General features: G+C 35.3%; 2 protein-coding genes across 2 annotated transcripts in view; both read left to right on the top strand.

The window, feature by feature from the left end:
- Positions 1 to 22,614, top strand: part of ALDH1A1 (aldehyde dehydrogenase 1 family member A1) — a 51,398-nt gene extending 28,784 nt beyond the window's left edge. Inside the window, exons 6-13 of the mRNA XM_043891503.1 lie at positions 523 to 651; positions 1,971 to 2,084; positions 6,333 to 6,435; positions 8,206 to 8,390; positions 11,491 to 11,655; positions 15,147 to 15,304; positions 16,596 to 16,670; positions 22,010 to 22,614. Of these exons, the coding sequence (XP_043747438.1) occupies positions 523 to 651; positions 1,971 to 2,084; positions 6,333 to 6,435; positions 8,206 to 8,390; positions 11,491 to 11,655; positions 15,147 to 15,304; positions 16,596 to 16,670; positions 22,010 to 22,082 (1,002 nt within the window). The 3' untranslated portion in view covers positions 22,083 to 22,614. The remainder of the gene's footprint in view (positions 1 to 522; positions 652 to 1,970; positions 2,085 to 6,332; positions 6,436 to 8,205; positions 8,391 to 11,490; positions 11,656 to 15,146; positions 15,305 to 16,595; positions 16,671 to 22,009) is intronic.
- The window catches only part of LOC122686324 (60S ribosomal protein L7-like), a 675,506-nt gene that overhangs the window by 487,556 nt on the left and 160,648 nt on the right, over positions 1 to 27,302 (top strand). The gene's annotated exons all lie outside the window — the stretch shown is intronic.

Below are 27,302 nucleotides of genomic sequence, written 5' to 3'. Positions count from 1 at the left end.
CTCAGTGACTGAGCTGAGATTTGAACCAGGCTGTCAGTCTCCAGACTTTAGACTTCTGCCTTTAGCAAGCTATTTTCAGTGGAAGTAAATATTACTAAGTATTATTATTGGGTAAATAGTTATAATTAAAGACCTATTAAGGAGTGGGGAATAGTTACACTTTTTAAACACAGATATTTATATTTAATATAACAGTAAGACTTGTTTTCTAAACCATGCATTGATTTTTTTTCCTGGTAGAAAATAAACTCAAAATAACAGCTCTTGATAAAATTTTATGACTTTCTCCTACTCTCTTCCTGTATCTAGTTTATTTGCAGTTTGTTTTTGTTGTTGTTGTTGTTGTTTTTAGCATTTATGAGTTGCTTTGAGCAATGAACTTAATTAGGATATACCAGATGGTTAAAAAAAACTACCACAATTCTTATTTAACATCTACGGGGAGCATAAAATGTAGAAGTTAGATTAGCAAATGTGGCTTTCAGCAATACAAAGAATCTATTGTTATATATTGCTTTCTAGTGGAATTTCCCGTTGCTCATGTTCCTCTGGAAGATAGGGCCTGCCCTTAGCTGCGGAAACACAGTGGTTGTCAAACCAGCAGAGCAAACCCCTTTGACTGCTCTTCACATGGGATCTTTAATAAAAGAGGTATGTTTGCTAAATCAAAATGTGTGCAAGATCTCAGGAATCCTAATTGACAGTAGGAAGGCCTCATCTGGTGCTACTATAAACTACATTATTTGCCAACAGCGCCTATCCAGTGGGGACACATTACACGTGGCTATCGGCAAGGATTTCTGGCAGTCAACCCAAATGAACCTCTGCCCAAAGGGAGACAGGAAGTCAGACTCAAAAGCTTCATGTCAAACTGTCACCTATGAGCTCTTTTTTATTTCTTTTGCCCAACATTCACAAATGCAAATTCATGTTGAAATTGATATGATTTTCTTCCAAATGTTGAAATGTAAGTTGGTTGATAACTGCTATTAATGACTTGGAAATTCTGCATATTTGTTTAAACTAGTCTATCTAAAGGTTGGAGTCCTCTAAGCTTGCTTGTGGCATTGGGCTATATTATTTCTAAACAATTCACCCATGAGGGAATAAGTTTATATTCTCTTTTCTATTACAGTTTCTTTTGCATTTACTTTCTTGCTCAAAAGCTGACAAAAGAGAACATAAAATTTATTTTTATTGACTATCCAGGTTGTTTTAATATATTTTTTCTTGTAAACAAGTTCTTGTCCTTGTCCCTTTATATCTTACCAATATTTTAAAAATAAGCATTAGTTCTGAGATATTTAAAGTTTAGAAAATCTGGAACCATATCCTAAAAATATTCTTCACTTCAAATTAAAAGTAGGCAAAAGAAATGTCAAAGTGAGACCTTTTGATGCAAATAACATGAAATTTTAATGTGCTATTTCATTTGCCACACTTTATACTTGATAATTCTATAACTGGGATTGGAATCAATTTGTGATGCTTGATCATGAATGCAGTGACCATTTTTAACCTAACATTTTTTTCTGATTAAATAATGTGGATAGGAATTTGCAAACCAATTAGTATGCCCTGACAATGAACAGGTAGAAGCTAAAAATATTAACATCCCTTGGCTTCTTATTTTTGCTGAATGGATAATAAAAGACATTGTTTTCCTTCCATGTGAGTAATTTACCAAACACTTTCACACATACTATCTTGAGTTAGTATTATGAAATTTGAGACAGCCATCATTGGAGTAAAGAACCATGAAAGTCAAACGTGGACTTTAATGCAACCCTTGAGGTTAAGTGAGCTAAGCAGTGAAATAATAATAAATGATAAAACCACTTAGATAAATGTTTCCTTGTAGAGTAACTCCTAAGATTAGCATCAAGAGGGAGCTTTGGCTCCATACTCTCCTTTTTTTTCTGTAGAATTAAATGATCAACTCTGTTCTAACTATTTTATTTGTCTTTTAGGCTGGGTTTCCTCCTGGAGTAGTGAATATTGTCCCTGGTTATGGGCCTACTGCAGGGGCAGCCATTTCTTCTCACATGGATGTAGACAAAGTGGCCTTCACAGGATCGACAGAGGTAACATCGTTTACTCAGGCCAGTAGTGAAGCAGTCAGAAGCGTGTTTTATGTTACTGCCTTTAAGCCGACGTTTCCTTAAAACAAAAGTTCTTTTAATGATTTGTTCCTTATTCTAGCCTTCAAACGTGTTTATAGAACATAAGCAGATGTCATTGAGATGAAACGGAACACCTATTACCAGTGTGGGAGGATTGTAGTAAACTGTTTTCAGTATGTTATTACTTTGTGTGATGAGAAATATGACTGATCAGAACTTGGCATATGATTTGTAAGGTTTATGATAGAAGATATAAGTTAGGCCACAGTGATGTGTATGAATGAATTGTAACTTTAACCTGTAGATTAGGAAGATCAAAGAGCAGAGCCTCACCCTTAGCTCCTTATTTGGCGCTCTCCCGTGAACATTCCGAAAAGAAGCCAGCAGCTTAGCTTCCTGGATCCTAACTTCTGCTTCACTGGCTCCAGCTTGGCTATCCAGAAGGTGAAAGAACAGGATCCCAGCCATAGGCACTTCAGAGGAGAGGAGAGCTGGTAAATGCTCTGGGTGTTGAAAATGTTTACTTTTTAAAACTTTGTGGAGAGAGAAACAGGAAGAACATTCCAGATAGTAAGGGAAAGCTAATTTGATTATTTTATACTCCTGATTAGCCACTCCAATAAAAAGTTTACATAGAGAACTAAAGTAATATAAAATAAAATTTTATTTTTCTTGATCCTTTTTAAGCTAGATAATTATATACTTTTTATTGTTGTTTTATAGACATAGAGTAGAAAAATGACATTCTACAAATTTCTAATTGAGATAGGAGAAAACCAATTCTTCATTCAGGAGTCTGGGGATAAAACAATTGAGAATGTTTGAGATAGAGCAATAAATTGAAAAATGATGAAATCAAGGTTGAAATCATAGCAGAGGAGGTAAAGCATGAAATTTCAAATTCCTCAGCCTAGGGCCCTCAGCCCCTCATCAGGGCCCATGCACTGCTTATGGTCCAGGTCTGGCCCACACACCTCTCTAGCTCATCTGAGTCAGAGGCTACTATTCCCAGATGCCATCTCCACAGCACTGCCTGTTTGTCTTAGCTCATCCCTGAGACTCTATAGCACTCTGGGGGCACTTTATCTGCCCCTCTCCCCCAAAACTATTATATTAGAAGACTAAGAAACATCTGTGTTCAAATGCTAAGTCTACCCCTCCTAGCAGTGTGTCTTTCAAAAAACTAAAGTTGAGTTTCTTTATATGTAAAATGGGAATGATAATATCTACCTTGTTGAACTGTACCAAATAAAACTGAATAAGCTAATGAGTAGCAAAGCATTTAGCATCCTACCAAGTATCCTCTAAATGGCATGGTTACCATGTGTCCTACAGTCACCTCCATTCTCTTGTTCCTTCCCTTACTCTTTAATTTTTCACACTAGTTCAGGTGTGAGGGAAGAGGTCCCCTCTCCACATAATATTTCTTCATCACTGCCCCATCATTTTCTGATTGTTCCCTGTATTTTTTCCTTCCCGTAAGTTTTTGTTCATGCATGGCCACACCACAAGCCACCTGGACTTTCTCTGTAGTCCCAGGAGCATCCTAAATTTAAAAGCTTTCCATCTGTGCTCCCATTGTCCGTGATATATAATTGTGACAGCACTTGCTCCTTGCTTTGTTATATATCTCTCTCCACTTTGCTGACTCTCCTCAAAGACTATCTTATCCATTCTTATCTCCAGAAACCAGTATAGTAACTACTTCTGATTGAGTATTAAAGAATTAAGTGTGACTTCCCACTCCAGTACTCTTGCCTGGAAAATCCCATGGACGGAGGAGCCAGGTAGGCTGTAGTCCATGGGGTCGCTAAGAGTCGGACAAGACTGAGCCACCTCACTTTCACTTTTCACTTTCATGCATTGGAGAAGGAAATGGCAACCCACTTCAGTGTTCTTGCCTGGAGAACCCCAGGGATGGGGGAGCCTGGTGGGCTGCCGTCTATGGGGTCGCAGAGAGTTGGACACGACTGAAGTGACTTAGCAGTAGCAAGATGACTTTAGAAGTCACACAGAAAAATCAGTCTTTCTAGGTCATCCTCTTTTAGCTTCAAGTTTGTGGCTTACCAGGTAGAAGTGAACTTGCCAAATGCCATGAAAGAGGTAAACCATGGATTTTATATTTTTGCAGTCCATTATAGCAGCTACGCTCATTATAAAAATGTTTCTGGCAATGTTAGAATTTTAATGTCCCATTAGATTCATTTAAAACAGCAATCAACCCACATTGTATGAGATGTGCTAAGTTAGAACATTTTTATGAGCATTAGCTACTTCTGCCCCACAAAGCCAATGCCACAATATCATGGAACATACCTTTTACTATAGTCTTAATAGTGCTTCCCTTCTCTTCATTGCAGTGATTACCTTTTCTTTGAGAAAAAAAATTATGAAGTTTTACTTTTTTTCCAAATGAGGAAACAAAAGTATGGGGCAAAGACTGATTCTTCCTTATTTTGACTTTACCTAGACCTTTGGCTGTAGTCTATGGGGTCGCAAAGAGTCAGACAGGACTGAGCGACTGAACTGAACTGAACTGAACTTGGGAAAACTTAAGCAAACCTTTTATCTGCAAATTACATAAACAAAAGTATAACCTTTCTTTCTCACTCATACTTCTAACCATTCTTCATGCTAGTTTTTTGACACCTGTAGCTTTTAGAAAAATACCTCTGATTTTACTCCCTTCCCCAAGACAAAAACTGTCTACTTTAATAAAGTATCTCCAGCAAATCTTTTTAAGCCAATTAAACAAAAAAAAACAGAAAATTAAAAAAATGCAGAAAGAATTTGGAGAATTCAAAGGAAAAAAGACAAAGAATATTTTTTAGGAAATACAAAATTCTTAATCACCTCAAGTGAAAATTCAGTCTTTGAAACTGGTCATGAGAAGTATTAATATGTTGTGGAAGCAAAATAGGATATAATAGAAATTTCAAACAGGGTTTCCCCATTGCCAGTCTACTTTCAGTTTATTTTTATTAACTTACATTTATAGGTTTAATTTTGTGCATGTAAATTTTACATAAGATGAAAATATTAGCAGATTAATTAATGCTTTACTCTGTAATGCACAAAGGAGTCAGTTCAGTAGTCACTTGAAATTTAAACACACACTCAGTCTACCTATCATTTATTTAGTCGGGGTAGAAACTTGTTATTAAAATTGATGCATTGAAAAAGAAAAGTAATCCAGAGAATAAAAGAGGCAAGATAAAATGAATCATCTTGTAAAAAAGAAAAGCAAAGATCATTTTAGTGTACTAAGACTTCAATAAGAAATAATAGAGAGGAAATAGTTGTAAAACAGACCAGGTTTTAGAAACAAAAAAACATAAACAACTACAGAAAATAATCTTGATGGGAAGTGATCTGCAGAGGAAAAAGAAAGAAAACTCTTTCCCTGAAGATAGGCCACTAGCATTAAAGAAGAAACAAGTACAAGATTCCAGCTAACTAAAGTAGTAGCACAGAGCACAGATCCAATTTCTTTCTCCAAGTCCCAATATTCAAGGTATGGAGGATAGTGGGAGAAAGAGGGAGTGAGGGAGAACAGTTACTGCCACCAGAGAGGTGACATCTGTTTGGGGAAACTGATGTGTATACAAATGATGCAATCCACGGGAAACTCTGAAAGAGTTCCTTTGAGGGAATTTACTGGGGATCAGAGAAAGAAAGGGTCACATTCACCTTGAGTCATCATTGAATGCTAAAGAGGAGCTAAGATACAAGCTGGACCCTAAGGAACGATAGGATTGGAGGCAGCCCAAGTTGGGGTGAGCATATACTGAGAAGCAGAAATTCGGGGGTGGTAAATATGCCACTTTCTTTGGATATGGATAGAGTTTTCTATATTTCAACAGAGGGATGAAAAGTCAAAATAGATTAAGTTATGGTTGGGTCATGATATATCAGATTGAACAGAAGAAAGATGAAGCTCTGGTTAAAATGAAAAATAACCTCCTGTTGCGCCATGTACAGCAAGATCGTGTACATCAAATCAGTTATTACATTCAATATATCTGTTTTCATGATATATCATATGTTTATGCTTGGATGGAAGAGCCTTTGGTAGCGGAAGCTGCCAAATCTGAAAAAATGCCATTTCTCCCATTTCTCCCACAAACGTCATATAAATTTAAATTGCTAAATAAAACTTGCCTTGATGGGAGCAGATTAAGCCTCCTCCTTTGTAATGCTCCATTTCAGGTTGGCAAACTGATCAAAGAAGCTGCTGGGAAAAGTAATCTGAAAAGGGTGTCCCTGGAACTCGGTGGAAAGAGCCCTTGCATTGTGTTTGCTGACGCCGACTGTGAGTAAACGCCACTCTGCTCAATTACCCTTCCTCCTTTTTGGCCGGGCAGTACCATACGGTAAAGGGTTTGCTTCTAATGTCAAAGTGTAAGGCATTCCAGAGTCCAAAATCACTCTTAAAAATCTGTTAAACTATCCTAAAGTTATAAAGCCTAGATAAATCCAACACAGACACGATTTATTCCTAACTTGGAATAGATTGCTGTTTGCTTGGGCTTCCCTCAGAGCTCAGTTGGTGTTTTCTCAGCTGAACTCTAGAGAAACTGTTATGCATTTGTCATAAAGTATATTCTTAATTTCATACCTTAAATATTAGCATCACCTTAAGTGTGGTAAGATACCCTCAGATGTGTTGCACTAGACCAGCTGGAGAAACAGCAAGCTATGCATTTGTCATCTCCCTTCTGTCTGGATCACACGTTCATTGAATGAAACGGTCAGAGGAAAGGACACCAACTATTTAAATAATTTCATTTTTTTTCTAGCAGGTGTAATTGAACTTACATATATTAAATCTCTAATTATGATGGGACTCCATTATATCCTAAGTCCATCCTGATCATATTATCAAGTAGGATGCCACAATTACTTCCTAACTGGGAGTTAGAAGAAAACAATCAAACATTCCTCTGTATCTTTAAGAGCTGCATTATTGGTTTGAGGCAATAAACTTTTTATTTTTTTAGAGCACACTACCTTATTATACATTCTACAGACATGACCTGATTTCTCATTTTACCAAACCTTCATGTAAAATGCTTTCACTACAACTTAAGCACATGTGGTTAGTTCACAAAATAAAGATGCTACGCTTAGTCGCTCAGTTGTGTCCAACTCTTTGTAACCCCATGGACTGTAGCCCGCCAGACTCCTCTGTACATCAGAGTTCTCCAAGCAAGAATACTGGAGTGGGTTGCCATACCCTCCTCCAGAGGATCTTCCTAAGTCAGGGATCAAACCGAGGTCTCCTGCAATGCAGGCAGACTCTTTACCATCTGAACCACCAGAAAAGCCCCAAATAAAGATAACAATATCCAGCTGCTGTAAAGTTAAAGCGTCTGCATTCATAAAATTAAAATGCAAAGAAAACTTTCTTCTGGCTGTTTAGGATCTACTAATGAAACAAACTATTTCCTCTTTTTAAGACCCATGTAACCATTTCAAATAAACAGATAAGAGTTTATAGGCATATGTGAAATAACATGGCACACTTTAGATAAATTTGGAAAATTTTTCATAGAATAGGGTTGTAAGGTGGGTGAGCAATTCTGAATATTAGTTGTTTGGGGTTTTGAGGGGTTATGATTTTTCTTAGAAATACCACTTTTTCTATTGATCAGAGTATATAAGAATGTTTTTACATTCTTACTTAACATAGTGGATAATTTATATTTTCTTTGTCATTAGTTAAAACCTGAAACCTGAAAGAAATATTCAGACATTTAATTATAAATGGAAATACTTATAAAAGTCACTTGAAGTAAGATTTAGTCATAGGATACTTTCCAAATTTTGGAATTATTCATATTAAAGTTGTGTTGATAACCATTATATTTCAGAATTTACTATTTTACTACCATTTGATTAGCAAATAAAGGATCAGAAAGGCTCATTTGTCACCTGACTGGTAAGAGGTAGAATATATTGAATCTATGTTTGATTACATGACTCATGATTTTTTAATACCACCATATCACCTCTAAGAAAGATATATAAAAAATATATTATTTTTAGAAAATGTCTTTTAACATGAATGTCTTCTCTGCAGTGGACAATGCTGTCGAATTTGCACACCAAGGAGTATTCTATCACCAGGGCCAGTGTTGTATAGCTGCATCCCGTCTCTTTGTAGAAGAATCAATTTATGATGAGTTTGTTCGAAGGAGTGTTGAGCGAGCGAAAAAGTATGTTCTTGGAAATCCTCTGACCCCAGGAGTCAGTCAAGGCCCTCAGGTGAGTGTAAAATAGATGGAATAACGTTCACAGGGCATAAGAGTAAAGTATCTTCTCTAGGTCTGGTTTTAACTGAATATCATTATTTCCCATCCACATATATTCCTTGGTGATGATATTGAATCGGTTTAGTGAATAAAAAAATAATGAATTGAACTCCCAATGGTAAAGAAAGTATCTTGATTTTGTGTTGCTGTTTTCACATCCAGAAACAGTTAAAGAGATGTTGGAAATTAAAGACGTGAGGAAAAGTAACAAATGATATAAATTTGTTTTTCTCAATCTGTACACCTCTGAAGTCCTATATACAGTTCCTATCCATTTGGAAGTTCTTATACCATCCTATCGTTTATTTCGTCCTCAGCATCAATCCTTTTTTTTTCAGCTTCCATCCCACAGATATAGGCAGCTGGCATGACTAAATTCTTTCCAAATTCTTTAGTCACTCTGACCTTCTAAAAAATAGTATGAGTGTCCTAAAATATCCTGAGTTTCTGACTTTGTACCAAACTTCCCATTTTAGTTGTTAAAGCCCAGTTATTCCTGAGGGTCCCCATTTTCTTCTGTCGGCTTAGAACCACTGTCAGTGAGAGCGTCTCTCTTGTCTAAAGCTCACCTTTCCCTCTCCCTTACACAGTTCTTTGTCCTTTGTCTGTTTTCAAGCTCCTGGACTTTAGATGCTAAACTTACTCCTGCTCTTTGAGGTCTTGATCCAGAGCAGAGGTTTTACATGATCTCATAGAGTTTACAGTGTAGAAAGCTAAGAGGCTGTCTTATATTTTCCACCTCATGCCAAGATATCCAACTAGGAAAATTTTAGGACTTTGGCAATACCAAATATTGAAACCTAAAAGCCCTAAAATAACTGGTAAAAAGGACATATACATTTTGTTAAGTCTAAGCCTGTTATATTTTATATATATCTTTGTGTTTACTGAGTACATAGAAGTAGTTGCTAATTTTGATCATATTTGGTAACTTTTCAAATGGATGCCAAGACATATAGTAAATTCAATTTTGACTTGGTGTCCTATTCTAAGAAAGGATGAGACTCTAAGGTTTTACCTGTGATTATTTTTTTCTCTAAATATCTATCTATGGAAAAGCACATTTCCCATTTGAGACAAATATATCAAATAGACATAGATAAATAAATAGATGATAGATATAGATGGATAGATAGGTAGATAGAAATATATATATGTGAAGAAAAAAGGAAAGAAGAAGAGAGACTGAGGGAAAAGAAGATAACTTAATATTCAATGTTGTTGGGCAATACTTCTCCCCATCAGGGGATCTGCAAGATTCAACCAGAGGCTCAAAAATTGAGCTAGGATACTTCATTATTCCTAAGAGAAGGAAGTTAAAATAGACTTGCAGTAAATTTCCATCCATAGGGTTCTTAAGTGAATAATCTAGTGATCTAACTGCTTAACATAATAATTTAATATATAATAATTATATCATAATTATAAGTGAAAAGATTTTTGTCACAGGTTGCATTGAATAAGTAGAAAAAGTAGATATGTTGGGACTTTGAGAAGGAAAAGACTAAAAAGTCCATGAGATGTCTTTACCTTTTAAAATACTCTCTGTTGTTATAAGAAAGAGCTTATGGAGACATTTATAAGCTTTAATGTGTGCTGTAACTTATAAAATTATGTATATATATGGATATTATAACTTCTTTTTCAAGTGAAAATACTGATTATTTCCAAATCCTTAAGGAAATGCACATTCTGGTCTTTGAAATCAAATTGGAAAAGGACTTTACCAAGAAAGAATTTGTTATATATATACATAGCGCTTAATCTAATTGGATATAGGAGCTGGATTGTGTGCATTGAGAACTTCATGAAGCCCTTTCCTGGGATTTAGAAGACACGGAAGACTGTAGTGTCAAAGAGAAAGATAAAGAACAACACTATTTAAGTAGTGAGTAGAGACAAGGTAAATTGGCGAGAGGTTTTCACCTTAACTCCTGGATCTCTAGTGTTTTCCCTTTAAAACTTAACTCCAGCCACATCTGAGACAAGGCAGTCTTCACCAGTGATTTGGAGTCCCCTCCTTCCCCCCACACCAAGTAGGAACTGAAGTAATAGGTAGGTCCAATTCCAGAGCATGGAGTAGAGGTATGTGCTCCTGATGTTCCCAGTTAGAATTCTGGAGTCATTCTTTTCTTTGTAAAAATATAGTTTAATAAAGTATTTAAGTTCTGTAGTTCTTAAAATATATTTAGATGTGGTCCATTTAACAAAGCAGGTTGGCAACAATCAGGACAGGTCAGAAATTAGAACCAGACCTAGTGACTGCCCTGGAGGGACCTGAACTGGGTGAGATAACTAGGCTGTGGTCAGCATGGACCTGGCCACAGAGGATGGTTAGGAGAAGAATCTCATCCAGAGGTCTGAAGATCTAAAAGTCTTCCTGAAGTCACAAAGCATCTGCTTTATAACTGCCATGTCTAATGAAAGCCAGTATCAGAGTTTTCTTTTTCTTCTTCTGTCTTTTAATTTCAGTTAGGATTACAGTTTCCAGGTAAGAATGGTTGATGATTAACAGACATTTCTTCCCATGTAAGTAAATGACAGCTGTATGTAAAAGCATGGGCTTCCCAGGTGGCTCAAGGTAAAGAATCTGCCTGCCAATGCAGGAGACACAAGAGATGCGTGTTCAATCCCTGGGTCAGGAAGATCCCCTGGAGGAGGAAATGGCAACCCACTCCAGTATTCTTGCCTGGGAAAATCCCATGGACAGAGGAGTCTGTTGGGGTATGTTCCATGGGGTCGCAAAGAGTACGACACGACTTAGTGTCTAGGCACACACACACATGAAAAGGTATACACATGTTTGCAGTGTCAATATACTTCTCTTGTATAACTGTAAAACAAATACTAAATACAGACATTTATCTTCAAGGTTTCTTTCCAGAAAAATCATGAGAATTAAACATGCCCAACAATGAATCTGAGCCTCTGTCAATATTTAACTTAATAACAATATCTGAGCATTTTGAAACCCTTATTTACAGGCTGGGCTAAGTATTATCTTTACAAGTTGCCACTTTTTTCTAACTTTTCATGTAATATTTTTCCAATAGATTGATAAAGAACAATATGAAAAAATACTTGACCTCATTGAAAGTGGAAAGAAGGAAGGGGCCAAGCTGGAATGTGGCGGAGGCCCATGGGGGAATAAAGGCTACTTTATCCAACCCACAGTTTTCTCTGATGTTACTGATGAGATGCGCATTGCCAAAGAGGAGGTAAATGGTTTCATTCTGTTCTGTTCTCTTTTTTGCCATATTTTGTCTGCATGGATATAGACAAAGTATTCCTTTAACATTCTCAGCTCTCTGAACACCTTCCTCAATAAATGTTATTTTTCATTTCTAATAATGATAAATGATTATTTTTTATTAAGACTAAAAATAGGAATTCATTGGTCAGGCCACGAATTTCCAGATGACCACAGATAAGGATGGTTAACAATTGCTAGGTGCTTCCTTCACAAACTTAAATGGAAAATACAATTCCACATTGATTGAGTGTTTGCTTTTTCTCCTTTGGAAATAATATATTTGAAAATAATTGGAAAAGAATAAAGTGATATGCAGTTTTTAAAAATTAAACTCCTTATTCTGAGATAATTGTAGATCCAGTTGTCATTGTGAGAAATATTAATACAGAAAGATCCATGTACTCTTTACTTGGTTTCCTTCAATAGGTAACATCTTATTTATTTTTTTTTGGTAACAGCTTATAAAACTATAATATCACAAAGAGTATGTTAACATTGATACAGTCAAGACACAGAACATTTCATCATCACATGAACTTCTCATGTTTCCCTTTCACAGCCAGATCTATATCCTCCTAGGCCACCCCATCCTCAATCCTCGGCTTTCTCTTCACCACTAATGTCTTCTTTATTTCTATCATTTTGTCATTTCAAGAATGTGACATAAGTGAAGTCATACATCATGCAACCTTTTTGGATTGACTTTTTTCACCCATCATAATTCTCTATAGATTTATCTAGGTTGTTGCATGTAAGGATAATTTGTTCCTATTTATAGGTGAGTATTTCATAGTATGACTGCACCATAATTGTTTAACCATTCACTCATTGAAGAACTTTGGGCTGTTTCCAGTTTGAGACTACTTTAAATAATGCTGTTATAAATATCAGTATACAGGCTTTTGTGTAAATGTAAGTTTTCACTTCCCTGGGGTAAATACCCAGAAATATAATTCCTGGGTCATATGCTAGATGAAACTTTTTAAGAAACTGCTAATCTTCCAGAGTGGCTGAACAATTTCATATTCCCATTAGCAGTATATGAATGATTCCAATTTCTCTGCATCCTTGCTAATGTTTGGTGTTGTGACTATTTTTTATTTTAGCCATTCTGATAGGTGTGATAGCTCATTGAGGTTTAAATTTACATTTCCTTAGTGACTGGTAGGGAGAAGGAAATGGCAACCCACTCCAGTGTCTAGAGAATCCTGTGGACAGAAGAGCCTGAAGGGCTGCTGTCCATAGGGTCTCACAGAGTCAGACACGACTGAAGCGACTTAGCATGCATGCATGCCCTGGAGAAGGAAACGGCAACCCACTCCAGTATTCTTGCCTGGAGAATCCCAGGGACAGATGAGTCTGGTGGGCTGCCACCTATGGGGTCGCACAGAGTCAGACACGACTGAAGCGACTTAGCAGCAGCAGCAGCAGTGGCTAGTAATTTTGAACATCTTTACCTGGGATTATTTGCCATCTGATATCTTCCTTGATAAAATGTCTGATTTCTTTTGTCCATGTGCTAATTGGAGTGTTTGCTTTTTACTGTTGAGTTTTGAGAGTTCCTTATACATTCTAGACACTTACTGTTTTTTAGCTGTGTGGTTTGCAAATATTTTCTCCCAGGCTATAGCTTGTCTTTTCATCTTCTTACCAGGGTCTTTCTCAGACCAAAGTTTTTAATTTTAAGGAAATCCAATTTATTCATTTTTCTTTTTATGAATAGTACTTTTGGTGTCAGCTCTTATGAGCTACTCTTTATTTACTCATAGATCCAAAAAACTTTTTCTGTGTAATTTTTTTATTGTTTCTAAAAGCTTTATAGTCTATGTTTTACACATAAGTCTGTGATCCATTTTAGGTTAATTTTTATACAAGGTGTGAGATTTCAGTAAAGGTTGTCTCTTTTTGTCTATATGTTCAATCGCTCCAGCATCATTTGTTGAAAAGGCAGTTTTTCTTCCACTTCATTACTTTTGCAACTGTCAGCATTTCAGTTGTGTGTATTTGTGTGTATCAATTTCTGGGTTCTCTACCCTTCAATTCATCTATGTGTCTATTTCTCCACCTGCACTCCTTTTTAAAATGTAATTATTTTTACTTAAGTATAGCTGATTTATAATGTGTTAGTTTCAGGTACACAGAAAAGTGGTTCAGTGATTCTTTTCAGTGATAGACTATTACAAAATATTAAATATATTCTCTTGATTTTAGTAGCTGTATAAGTCTTGAAATTGGAAAGATGGCATTCTCTCACTTTATTCTTCTGTTTCAAAATTGTTTTAGCTAAGCTAATTCTTTTGCTCTTCCATATAAATTTTAGAATAAGCTGTTCATATGCATTTTAAAATCTTGCTGGAATTTTGAGAGGAGTTGTGTTAAACATATCAGTCTGTTTGTTACAGAATTAACATCTTTATTGTGTTAAATCTTCCAGTTATTGAACATAGTAGATCTCCATTTATGTATATCTTCTTTTATTTATTTCACTAGCACTTTGTAGTTTTCAGTATACAAGTCCCATAAATGTTTTATTGGACTTATACCTAAGTATTTTTTGAGTAAATGGTTATTTCTGATTTCAATATGCACATGTTCATTGCTAGTATGTATTAATAGAAGTGTACTTGATTTTTGTATATTTTATTGTATCCTATAACATCACTGAACTCAGATATTTTAGAAGGTTTTTGGAGATTCCTTGGTAATTTATATGTACACGATTATGTCATCTACAAATAGGGACAATTTTATTCATTTCTAATCTGTATGCCTTTTTATTTCTTTTTCTTGCCTTTTTCACTTGCTATAATTCCAGCACTGTGTTAAATAAAATCAGTAAACATGGGTGTCTTTTTGCTCTCTATCTTAGGAGGAAAGTCTTCAGTCTTTACCATTGAATATGATATTACCTGTAAGATTTTCATAAATGCCTTTGATCAGGTTCAGAAAAGCCTTTTTATTTTTAATTTGTTGAGGGGAAAAGGAGGTTGGATTTTATCAAATGATTTTCCTGCATCAACTGAGATGATTATGTGGTATTTTTTCCTCATTCTATTAATATGATATATACTGATTGATTTTTGAATGCTGAATCAGCCTTGCATCTCTAGAACGATCCTCACTTGGTGATGGTATATAACTCTTTGTAGGTACTGGTGAACACTAATTGCTAATATTTTTTAGGAATATTTGCTGTAGCTTATAATGGTCTGTGGTTTGAAGGATATTAGTTGTACTTTTATTATTTTTATTGATAACAAAATAACATTTAGTGATTGTTTACTATGTGCTAAGTGCCTTATAGTCAATGTAAAACATAAGTATATTTACATGAAATACTAAATATAATAAATATATTTTATTCATATATTTTTAGACATATTTATAAGCATTATATACAAATATTTAGTTGTAACCTATTACTTTGACTTATTTCATTCATTTCTTTTTGTATAGATATTTGGACCTGTGCAGCAAATCATGAAATTTAAGTCTTTAGATGATGTAATCAAGAGAGCAAACAATACTTTCTATGGGTTATCAGCAGGAATTTTTACCAATGATATTGATAAAGCCATCACAGTCTCCTCTGCTTTGCAGTCTGGGACCGTGTGGTAAGTCAAACCTATGTAATGTCACCTTTTCAATGCTAACCACATTAACAGGCTACTCTGAACTCTCTCTGACTGTCACACTGAATCCCTTGCCTAGCCCCTAGTCTCTGGACTGCTTTGTTAGTTATTTTTGTTCCATCAAATTGGACTTTGTCCACTCAGTCCCAGTAACAGCCCAAGATTATTTTTCGTGCTGATAATGTCACACCCAAATCCATGAAAAGTATTTATCCTTGAGATGTTGAAAAGTATTTACCCTTGAGAGGCAGCCAAAAATCCTTGTCCCTCTCGATATCTCTAGAATCTTTTTTTTGGAAGCAATGGGACAGTCACGATTTCATTTATTACCATGTATTCTGTGCTAAGCCCCCTACTGTAGTCCTCACATTTATTATCTCATTTCACCTTACTGCCACTGTTCATTGGTATGGTAAATTTATCGACAAAAAAACAGTAGGTTAGTGGGCTCATGTAATTGATCAAGATCACACAATAAATGACCGCTGAGGTTCAGACTATTTCAGACTCTAAGGCAGTGATTCTCAACACTGGCTGTACATTAGAATGGTCTGGGGAGCTTTAAAAATATCTACACTGATATGGGTGGAGGTGGGTATCCTTCAAATCCACCAGTTGTATCAGTGATTGTGACTGAATCTGGATGTAGTTTTTAATTTTAAAAAATTCTAATTATTCATGTTTTTATAATTATATTTGTTCATATAGATATTTTGAAACTTTTTAAAAATATGGCAAAGGATAAAAAAAATTATATAATGAAATTCAACTCCTGCCACAGCCTCTGTTTAAGCAATTTTTTCAATTAGTTAATGAAAAAAGTGAACTAAGTAATATGAGATATATTACAATTACAAAAAATTGATTCTAGCCTAAGGACACAACCCACAAGAGAACTACAAAGCGTATTGAATACAGGCAGTAAAGAATGCTCATCCAACAAACTCTAGTCTCTCACAAATGGTATCCATCCACTTACCATGTGTTGGGTATTCTATCTTTTAAAATTCAAGCTATAACTTCTCAGGGACATGATGTACTGCCAACATGGCTGTCCACACATAGCGTAAGATCATTGCTTTTATTTCTAGTCAGTATATATAAACATACTTACACTCCTGCATTCTAATTTATAGTGCTACTTCTTTTAAAAAGTGGCCATGTAACATTAAAATTAATAGAGTTGTTAAAGAACTCTGAATTTCAAAAATTCCAAATTTAGGAGTTCTAAATAGGTCAAGTGTGACCTATAACATACTTCTTTCCTTTTCAGGGTGAACTGCTATAGTGTGGTATCTGCCCAGTGCCCCTTTGGTGGATTCAAGATGTCTGGAAATGGTCGAGAACTGTAAGAATAACTTTCATTAAGATAAATATTTATCTTGATAAAAATGGTTATCACTCTGAAGGAATTATAATAATCCTTGAAGGTGAAAGAGTTAGTCACTCAATCGTGTCCCACTCTTTGTGACCCCATAGACTATAGCCCGCCTGGTTCCTCTGTCCATGGAATTCTTCAGGCAAGAATGCTACAGTGGGTTGCTATTTCCGTCTGCAGTGGTTCTTCCCAAAACAGGGACTGAACCCCACGTCTCCTACACTGTGGGTGGATTCTTTCCCATCTGAGCCACCAGGGAAGTTACTATTCAAATTAAAACCTGCTTCTGTGCTTTCCTGGAGATTTATACTGTCAAATGGTTTTTAAATGCTGGATTTACTCTCAAAAGTGCAAAAATGTGATGGCAGAGGGAAATATTATTTACTAAACTTTTTGTAAGGGATCATACTAAGCACTTACGTTGGTTCTTGAAATATCGCCTACTTTTTGTTTGCTGGACACATGAATGTAATTTGGGAAACATTTCCAGAAAGGAGGTGGAAACCACCAACTGGTGATTGTAAAAAGTGTGCAAATATAAGAATGCTTTAGCTATTTGAATATATCTCTTAAATGAATAAATTAGGTGTCTTTATCTCAAAATACTTTTCAGTGTAGGAGGAATGATTCTCATTGTTAATATTTTTAGACATGTGACTCTAAAAATTTAAATAACCTGAATGAGTTGTTTTCGGTTCTAGAATTTAAACTGAAAGGAAAATTTATTCAAGGAAAACATGTTTTACAATCATGACTACATTGAGGATATATATATTATATAAATGAATTTATGAGCCTTCAGTTTCTTTTCAAATTGACTTTTGACTTTTTCAATTGACATATTGACTTTTTTCAATTGACATATTGACTTTTTAAAATATATACATACATATTTATGCATATCAAGTAGTGGTAATGTTTGACCAGTTTTGCTCAAGCAGTTTTAATCATTTTATTTCTTAAAATTTTCTTACATTTATCAATAAATTTAAAAAATCATAAAGAAAAGTCACATCATATTCAAACCTTATGAAATCAAACATAGTGAAACTGCTCATTTTGTAAATGGCAAGTAAAAATTAGCCTCTGTCTGAGAGTATTAAATCACTAGGTACTTGTCATTTAAATAAAACAATATCACAATGAAACAACTGTCTTTGGGGAGCCAGTGAAAGGGGGCCATGTTAAAATGACCCATCCTTTCTCAATATACTTTCATTAAGTAGTTACTCTATATATGAGGTCCTTGGAGCCCTACAAACACAATACCATGTCCCATCTTCCACATAATTGTAGTGACATGCCGCTGCTGCTGCTAAGTCACTTCGGTCGTGTCCGACTCTGTGTGACCCCATAGACGGCAGCGCGCTAGGCGCCCCCATCCCTGGGATTCTCCAGGCAAGAACACTGGAGTGGGTTGCCATTTCCTTCTCCAATGCATGGAAGTGAAAAGTGAAAGGGAAGTCACTCAGTCATGTCCGACTCCTAGCGACCCCATGGACTGCAGCCCACCAGGCTCCTCCGTCCATGGATTTTCCAGGCAACAGTACCATGTAAAAAATACACACACACACACAGTGAAAACTAACAAACACATACTATGAGATAAATAAAAACAGACTGTGAGTCCATAGGTCATGGAGGTAGAGAAGCAATTAAAATACAGAGTGCAGTATTAGAGCATAGAAAATCTGGGCACCTATAGACTATAACATTTTCAGCATCTCTCTAAGTCTCACTATTTCCATATGTTAAAATCAGCATTTGTGGTGGGGATAGGAGTCAGGGAAGAAAGTAAAAGGTCTATGAGCTCTTTTCCATGCTTAAGATTCTGTGGTTCTAACCCTCCTGTGGAAATTCAGTTGATAAAGACAGTTGATAGAATAAGAGAAGATGTAACAGAAAAGACAGGACTTGATCTAGGGCAGGAAACAAGTATCAGATGTTAGGAAGTAGAGAAGAGGACATTTGTGAAAGAACATTCCAGGTGGCATATTGAGGGGTTAGTGAATTTGCCTGGCTGGTAGGGAATTATGGGGGAAGTATGATTTCAGAGTTAAATAGGATACAGATTAAGAAGGCTTGAATTCAAGAAAATCAGCTTACATTTATTAGTGGAGCAGTGAAAAGCCATGGATAGCTTTAGAATATTGTTGGGGATGTAGAGTAGCAAAAGATCAATTCATCAAAAGTGCCCGACATAGCTGAGAAAGCATAATTGAAAACTAATCAGCCTGCATTTGAATCCTGACTCCACCACTTGCTAATCTTGCCACCCAGTTCAAGTTATCTAATTTCTGAGCCTGTTTTCTTCTACTTAAAAGGGGAATGTTAATATTCCTTTTAAGATGGTTTGAGAGTTTAGAGAACATACTTACTATTCATTCCTTAGTACTCTGTCACAAAGTGGGGACTCAACAAATAGTTCATCCTCCCCAAGTTCTTTTTCCTTATAATATCCATTATTGGGGAGTCCCTTGGGAGCACTAAGTACTTTGTACAAAGAACTATAACGAAAGTTAGATTATTTTGAAGATTAGTTGATTGCTGGCCAAGATATCCAATACAATTCCCTAGGAATGTTGAAAATAAAATAATCTGAAGGGGTGAAATAATTAAAGCAGACTAGACATATAAATTTTGTTAGATTGTTAGATACAATTTAGTCACTCTATATGTTCAAGACATAAGGAAATCAAATAAGAGAAGGAGAATCGGCCATAAATTATTCCCTAAAAATGTGGAATATGGGTATAGATAACGTCCTTATTAAAAAATATAAAGGAAAATGTTATACTGTAATTTTTACTTCAAAAATCCCAGCTGAGGATGATAGTGTTAATGTCTATCTGAAACCAAAGTTGGCAAATTTAATAAACAAGTCATTCACTGCAAGATGTTTAAAGAGCATTGCTGAAGCAATAATCTCAAATGACTCCCAAGAGTTCAGGTACAGTTTATCTTCAAAGACAGAAAGGTAGAATTGATCATCTGATTGATCATTGATCAACAGAGTCCTTCAAGAGCTAAAAATAATAGTATACAAACCCCACTGAGGTACTGATGCTGGGTGCCAAAGCTGAATTGGCACTCCCATCATGATGTTAGCCCTGGAATGAGTTAAATGGCAGAAATCCCTCTCTGTGTATAATTGGACTCATTTTTACTTAGATTAACATAGGTCACTTGAGAGTTTAGTAGCATGCCATTTCAAACTTAATTGGCTCTTAACACCTCACAAGGTCTTTCTTTCTTCTTGTCCCTTTCAGAAATGGGGAGAAATAAAGCATCATAAACTAGTGGGCTAACATGAATAGTTTTTGCTTGATTATATTTGCCAAACCAGTTCAGCAAACATTTCCTCTGTGCCTACTTAATTAATTAGTGCCAAGCTAACTTCTGGATACAGGGTGAAAAACAGGCATAATATGTGACTGCATCTTATTACTCCAGAGCGCACCCTGGAATAGGAGCGCGGGTATCATCTAAAAGTGTGTTGGAAATGCAAAGTCTCAGGCCTCTCTCCAGACCTGCTGAAATAGAATCAGCATTTGAATCAAGTGCCAGATGACTGGTACATTGACAATTTTAGAAGCACAGAACCAATAACTCACAGACTAGCGATATAAAGAGAAATGTAAACAGGTATTTTGTGTTATATCAAGACATAAGAATGTCTATACATCAGAATACTAAGAAGCAGGGTTTATTTCAGCTTAAGTAAGACAATTATCACACTTTGTACTCTCCTGAGAGTTTCAAGTGTCCATGTAACCCAAAATACAATGGAAAGTCTATTGGCAAAAATCATGGGTTAATATATCTAACTTTGTGAGATAAAAATACTTACTAAAATATTATCCTTTAATGGGTTTCAGACAACTGGGGCTAAACCCTTTAATTACTTTGAAGAACATGCTCACTGAAGCTTTTAGAAGGTATTTTCAGAAGCTTAATGGTCCAAGAAAATAATCAGTGTAAGAGGATTAGGTTACCGAGGAGAAAAAGATGTCTTCTACATACCTGTCTACATCACCAAAGGGGAGGGGTAGAAAAGGATCAAGATCTTTTTCCTCTGTAAGTCTACATGTGCATGAGTGTTATGATTTTAAGAGTACTCTTATGTTCATATAATTTAATCCTTTCATCAAAACAATATAGAGAATAAGTTAACCTAATTTAGTTATCTCTTTAAGGAAGGGTAAATCACAGTTTCTAAAACTGGTAGGAGGTCTCAATAAAACTGATAGCAAGATATCAGAGTTTTGATTGATTGACTCAAGTTTAATTACTGATCATTTGGGTTGGATTTAAGAGTTATATAGCAAATGACAGGGGGTTCATGAATCAAAAAATCCACAAAAAAGTCCCACATTTTAGCTCAATGAACCCTCTCCCCCTCTCAAAACAAAACAAAACAATCAACCCTACATTCAAATAAAAACCTGTGACAATAAGGTCAAGCTTTTTGTTTTGCTTTATTCGGGGGCGACTTTGCCTTTGCCAAGAAAAAGATATTACTACAACTACAGCTAGAAAATATTCTATTCTGTTTTAAGCTAAGCTCAGATGGTAAAGAATCTGCCTGCAATGCAAGAGATCCAGGTTTGATCCCTGGGTGGGGAACATCCTCTGGAGAAGGGAATGGCAACCCACTCCAGAATTCTTGCCTGGAGAATCCCATGGACAGAGGAGCCTGGTGGGCCACAGTCCGTGGGTTTGCAAAGAGTCGGACATGACTGAGCAACTACCACTACTACCATTACTAGGGTAAGTTAGAATGAAAATAGAAGCCTGGTCATTTTTAGCTACTTCCTCATTTCTAGACCAATTGGAAATGATGAATACACTAAACAACTTGAATTTACAATTTTTCCATATTACCCAGGTGATTATATTTTGAATATAACTACATTTCCTCTAGTAATATACCTATCTTATACATTAGAACCTAAACTAGAAATTATAAAATTCCTCTTGGGCTTGTGTTTATGTGTGGTGAGCACTTTCATAGTCAAGTAGAAAAAAATGTCAAAAATGAACAGTTTCCTTAAAAGTCAACTAAGTGTATATGATAATTTAGAGCATGAAAAAAAAATGTAAAAAGTTTTCCCAAAGGGGATTTATATAAGACCAGATATCTTATGGTAGGCTAGCTACCTCTTGAAATGCTTCTGTACACAGACCACAGAAAATATTTTCCATTGTCCCTAGCCGGATAAGCAGGAACAAACTTGTACAAAGTCATTGACCATAGTGTATTTGTACAGCTCTGCTAAATTCTGTGCATTTTTTTCTCCACTCTCTAGCGGAGAATATGGTTTCCATGAATACACAGAAGTCAAGACGGTCACAATCAAAATTTCTCAGAAGAACTCATAAACTATGAGAGTACAGAGAGGACTCCTCAATGGCTAAGCATCTCCTTCAGTGGCTAATATATCTTGGTGGTTTTAAATGCAAAATTGTTCTTTCCTTGATTCTTTAAACATAAGCTAATCATATTAGCATTAATACTACACATAGAAAACTTGACATGTACGTTACTCTAAAAGAATCATCAGCCCTCTGATATGACACCCAAGTCCTCCCTGAAATAAAGATGATGGACTTGGATGCAATTGCTCTAGCTCTGTAATAGTCATGTGCTTCTCTTTATAGCTACTTGCCTAGGATAATCACTTTATAGAGGAGGACAAGTTGTCATTTAGCATCTTTCTCTTGATGACCCCTTGAAGTACTTACCATACCTGTTAACTTCAGACTAAGTATGCTCTGTTCTCCATAGTGGTTCAGTCCTTGGAATTTGTTGAAATGTTTCCTAGAATGTCATGTCTGCTTGTCAAATGAAGAAATGCCTGAAATACTTAGATGTAACCTAAACATACAGCTTAATAAAAACAGCCTTGCATGATTCTTGTTCAGTGTGAATTTTTTAAGTAGAGTTTTGGCTATAAAGATTTACTCTCCCTGTCACTCAAAAGCAGTGTTAAATTGAGCATAAAAATGTATTTAAAAATAAAGTTTAACCTACTCATTCTCAAATAAGTAAAGAAACAAATTTTATTTTCTGAAAGAATCTTTGAAATCAATAGCAAACATTTGAGATAGGCAGCAAGCATTTACTGAATTCCTATAGAGTTCTGGGCACTATGTTAGGTGTTGTAGAAAATAGGTTAATAGTGGATGGTCCATTATCCAAAACGCTTTAATATGTAGAGAACAAAGATACTGTTGGAAAAAAAAAAGATGGGGCATGTAATGTAAATGAGGATTAAAGACCATAAGATTATAGTAAGATGCCAAAGGGTAGTGGTGACCAATACTGATGAACTTGGGAATGGCATGAAGGAAATTTGACTGAATATGAATATTAATGAAGAGAAAATTTGCAGTGAATAAAGAGGAAAGAAGTCCTACAAAATAGTACCTCTGGACATATTCCATCAAAAAAATTCTATATAATATTTTCCCCTCTTGGAGTTGCTGATTGCACATTGGTATAGTCTAAGATCTGAGAGAAGTCCTACAACTTGTTTAGTTTTGTTTAATACGTTTTTTCCCCAAATTTATTTAACCAAAGGCTTTGCTTTCCCTTCACTCATTTAATACCAACGAACATTAGGAACCCTGTGTTGGAAGATGCTGTTCTATGCAACAAGGTAGTGCTGAGTGTTCTGATGAGAGATCTAGGGGTCACAGGGAAGCAGCAGGGAAAATATCATCTGTAAAACTAACTGGACCATATTTATGTATTTTTGCCCTCAAAGAGCCTCTTTTTATGCTCCCACATGGGAAGTGACTTAAGTCCAAATATAATGTTTTTTGTATATTCCTGGGTCGGGAAGATCCTCTGAAGAAGGGATAGGCTACCCACTCCAGTATTCTGGCCTAGAGAATTTCATAGACTGATATAGTCCATAGGGTCACAAAAAGTTGGACATGACTCAGCGACTTTCACTTTCACTTTCATACATATTATAAAACTCTTAGTTCAGCAATTTAAAATTTAAGCCTAGTAATCTTAAGGATAACACTTTTTTTTCCAGATTCAAATTTTATATAAATGGTTAAGCTTGTCATTTTACATGAACAGATTCCTCAGTGACACTGTTACTAGAACATTGTAATAGCTGCCATGGTCAAGTGCAACAATGTGTGAATGAATGAAATTTACTAGCTTCTTAGATCTGAAATAATTTCATTTCTAATTGCAAGAGTTTCTATAATTTGTATGGGCCTGTAAGATTTGCAGTCTGTTTTACATAATTTGGGACATAATGACCATTTTGAAAATAGGAGGAATTAAAGTCTAGGGAGAACTGAAAGATGTTAGGACACTGAGAAGGGAAAAAAGCCAAATACAGAGCGGGGTTGTATTTTCCAAAAACCAGACAGTGTCTACATTATGAAAAGATGTTTAAAGTCATACACAAATAAATTGATAGACAAGTTAATATTGTAATGGTATTCCACCAGAACATTTTTAAATGTTGAACAAAGAGGGATGAACATAGAACATGACAAAAGCCAGAAGCAAGTTTAAGTATTTGAAAATTAAATCTTCCTTGTATAAATAAGACATTACAGGATTAAACAAAAAAAAAATCTGTTTAATATTGGCTCATTCTGACCCTGTAGACATTATTTGTGTTCCTTCTCCTCTGATTTCTAAAGCTATACTGGCAATAAATCTTAAAACATTGAAAAGTTAAAGGGTATCTTATTAACCCATGACTACAGGATGTACAAGAGGAATTTTATCATAAAGAATTCAGTTCTGCAGTCACAAATGTGACTTCATGGTGACCTCATGGCCTTCAATATCCACATGGCATAAGTATTTTCATCTCTAGGAACACCAAAGTAACTCATAGGAGTGAGAGGTAACTGTTTAGGAAAAGGCAGTATCAGGGGTCAAGAATGGATTCTCAAATATCTAGTGTCTTTTCTTTTCTTCCTTTCATTTTTTAGGATGCATGTTTCTGGGTTTATTTTGAAATAGTCAATGAGAAATAGAAAATATTTTTCTTAAATTCTTGTGGCCAACTAAAAATATAGTTAACTCAAAGTAAGAAATTTTAGTTATTTCTTCACATAATTCAGTGGGGAGTAATGGACCCAAAGACACCTTTCCCTGGGCTCAGGTAATATTTTGAGTATATAATTTCACTTGTACTTTTAGAAGTCTGCATGAGTCATCAAGTAAACTCTTACCTTTGGTGACTTTTACAGGGTATATCAAACAGCCAGATTATATTTTCACATGAAGCATTAAGTTCCCAATTACAATTTCACTGTTGATTCACCTTGGGGTTTTTCAGTGCTCTCTGGAGGTATATTTGAGTATTCCTTTTTTTATAGTGAGAAAATATAGAGGAAGGAGAATTGGAGAGGACAGCTAAATTCCCTGGGTACCAAAATTCAGTGACTACCAGAAAGGCATGGAAGCTCACTCTTGTAACCTGATGAGACTGTAGGAGTCTGGAAGATATCAAGACACAAATGAAGGAGAAATAGCTCAGTTATCCCTTTGACATTCTGTGAGAGGGGTGAGGGGAGAGATGGCATCTCTCTCTGAAGGCAAGGCCACAAAATTTCCAGGGGAGTTTGAGGTTTATCTAGACCATATCTTTAAATCATTCTTTAGATTCTAGGTGGTTGTTTTATTCTAAGAGAAATAGTCACATCCATTTACTTAATTTAAGATCCATAATTTAATGATCCATAATTTAGGATTATGCATTTTCATCTATTAACATCTATAAACCTTAGGATAATTTTAAAATCCCTAGAAAGTCAACTTTATTGCCTAGTAGAATATCTATGCCAAGGGTATTGCAATGTTTTTTGCACAATTACTTCAGTGTAATAATGCTAACTAGTTTCACAAACATTTAACTCAGTTTTCTTTCATTTTGTTTAGTTTAGTTGTGTTTTAATAGACATCTCTGAATTTTATGGAAGTGTTTATGGGAGGCTGACAAGGCATGATTCTGAAGTGATTTCACCAGAGTTTCATGATTTTAGATTTTTTTTATTTTTCTCAAGTCACTTAAAGATTCATCAGACCTTGAGAAATATAACAAATATAAAAATGCAAATCTGATTAACCTGCCAAATAATTTTTAACTTTTGTCATTTTAAAATAATTTAAACTTTTGGAGGAACTGCCAAAGCAACACATAGAACTCTCATATATCTTTTATTCACTAATTTTTAATATTTTTCATTGACTTTTTCATTCTCTTTCTCTATATAGATTCTTTTTTTTTTTTGTCTTGAGACAAACTTTTAAGAATAACTCTTAAGCATCATGTCCCTTTACCCAAAATACTTCAGTACCTTTTCCTAGAAATAATGAAATCTTAGCCACAGTATAATTATCTAATTCAGGAAATTTAACATTGACAAGGTACTCGTATCTAATATACAAACCACATACAATTTTCTCTAATTGTCCCACTAAGGTCCTTTATGATATCCCCCACCTCAATCCAAAGCTTAATTGAGGACCATGCATTGCATTTACTTAACCATAGCTTCCTCTTATCTTACTACTCCTTGATAATGGCTCTATACCTCGTACACACATCGAATATTCTGTCAAGTAGTGTTGTTGGCCTGGAGAGAACCCTACAGGACAAACAAAACTCACAGTTACTGAGTTAACAAGAATCAGAGAAAAGCAAGTTTAATATTTTTAAGGAATAAATATTTCATTTCAAGATTTGATTATGAATTACCATCCTCCATGGTAAACTGACAAGGATATTTATAAATTGGAAAATATACCTTCTCTCTTGGGCACTTTTAAAGAAAAGTTTTATGCTCTCTTGAGGAAATTAGTGACTGTCCCTTATTTGTATTACTGAAATATTGCCCTTTCTCATTCTATTTCCTAGCTTACTTACTTGAATATTTTCCCTTAATAACAGATTGCTTGTATTCTGATGACATTTGAGGAGGTAGCTTAATTTGAACTAGTTACAAATCTCTAACCACACAGAAACATGCTAAATCACTTTCCTATCAAAGCACAATGAGGACATAAAGATGTTGACCTTTGGAGTCAAAGAAATTTTAAATTCTGGTTCCACTGCTCACTAGTGGTATTAACCTATGCTAATTATTCAACTTTTCTCATTTAGCAATCATTCAACAGATAATGGGGGCTATTGATATTTGGGGGGAATTATAATGTTCCACATAAGCACATGGTCCTTGGAGCCCAGCAATATGGTTTCAAATCCTTGTTCAGCACTCACTGGCCTTGGAATTTGGGACAAGACACTCAACCTCTCTAAATTCAAGTTTCTTTATCTATAAGAAGAAATCAATAATGGTACTTAACCTAATTGCATTATTCTATTAAATGAAATAATGTCTGTAAAATGTTTTGCAGGGTTCCTAGGATGTAACAACTGCCCAACCCATTACTAACTTACTAATATCTTAAATTAATAATAACAGTATCAACAAAAATAATAAAGTATACTTAGACATCAAAGAAAGTATCTTTCTTTTGACCTTGACTGTATCTTCTCTGCACTCCTTTTCTCAGTCTTCCAGGGGCCTGCTGCTAAAGTAATTTCAGTCAGA

This window comes from Cervus elaphus, chromosome 29, assembly GCF_910594005.1.
Source record: "Cervus elaphus chromosome 29, mCerEla1.1, whole genome shotgun sequence".
NCBI lineage: Eukaryota > Metazoa > Chordata > Mammalia > Artiodactyla > Cervidae > Cervus > Cervus elaphus.
Note: the sequence above shows the minus strand (reverse complement) of the source record. Positions and strands in the feature narration are given on the sequence as shown.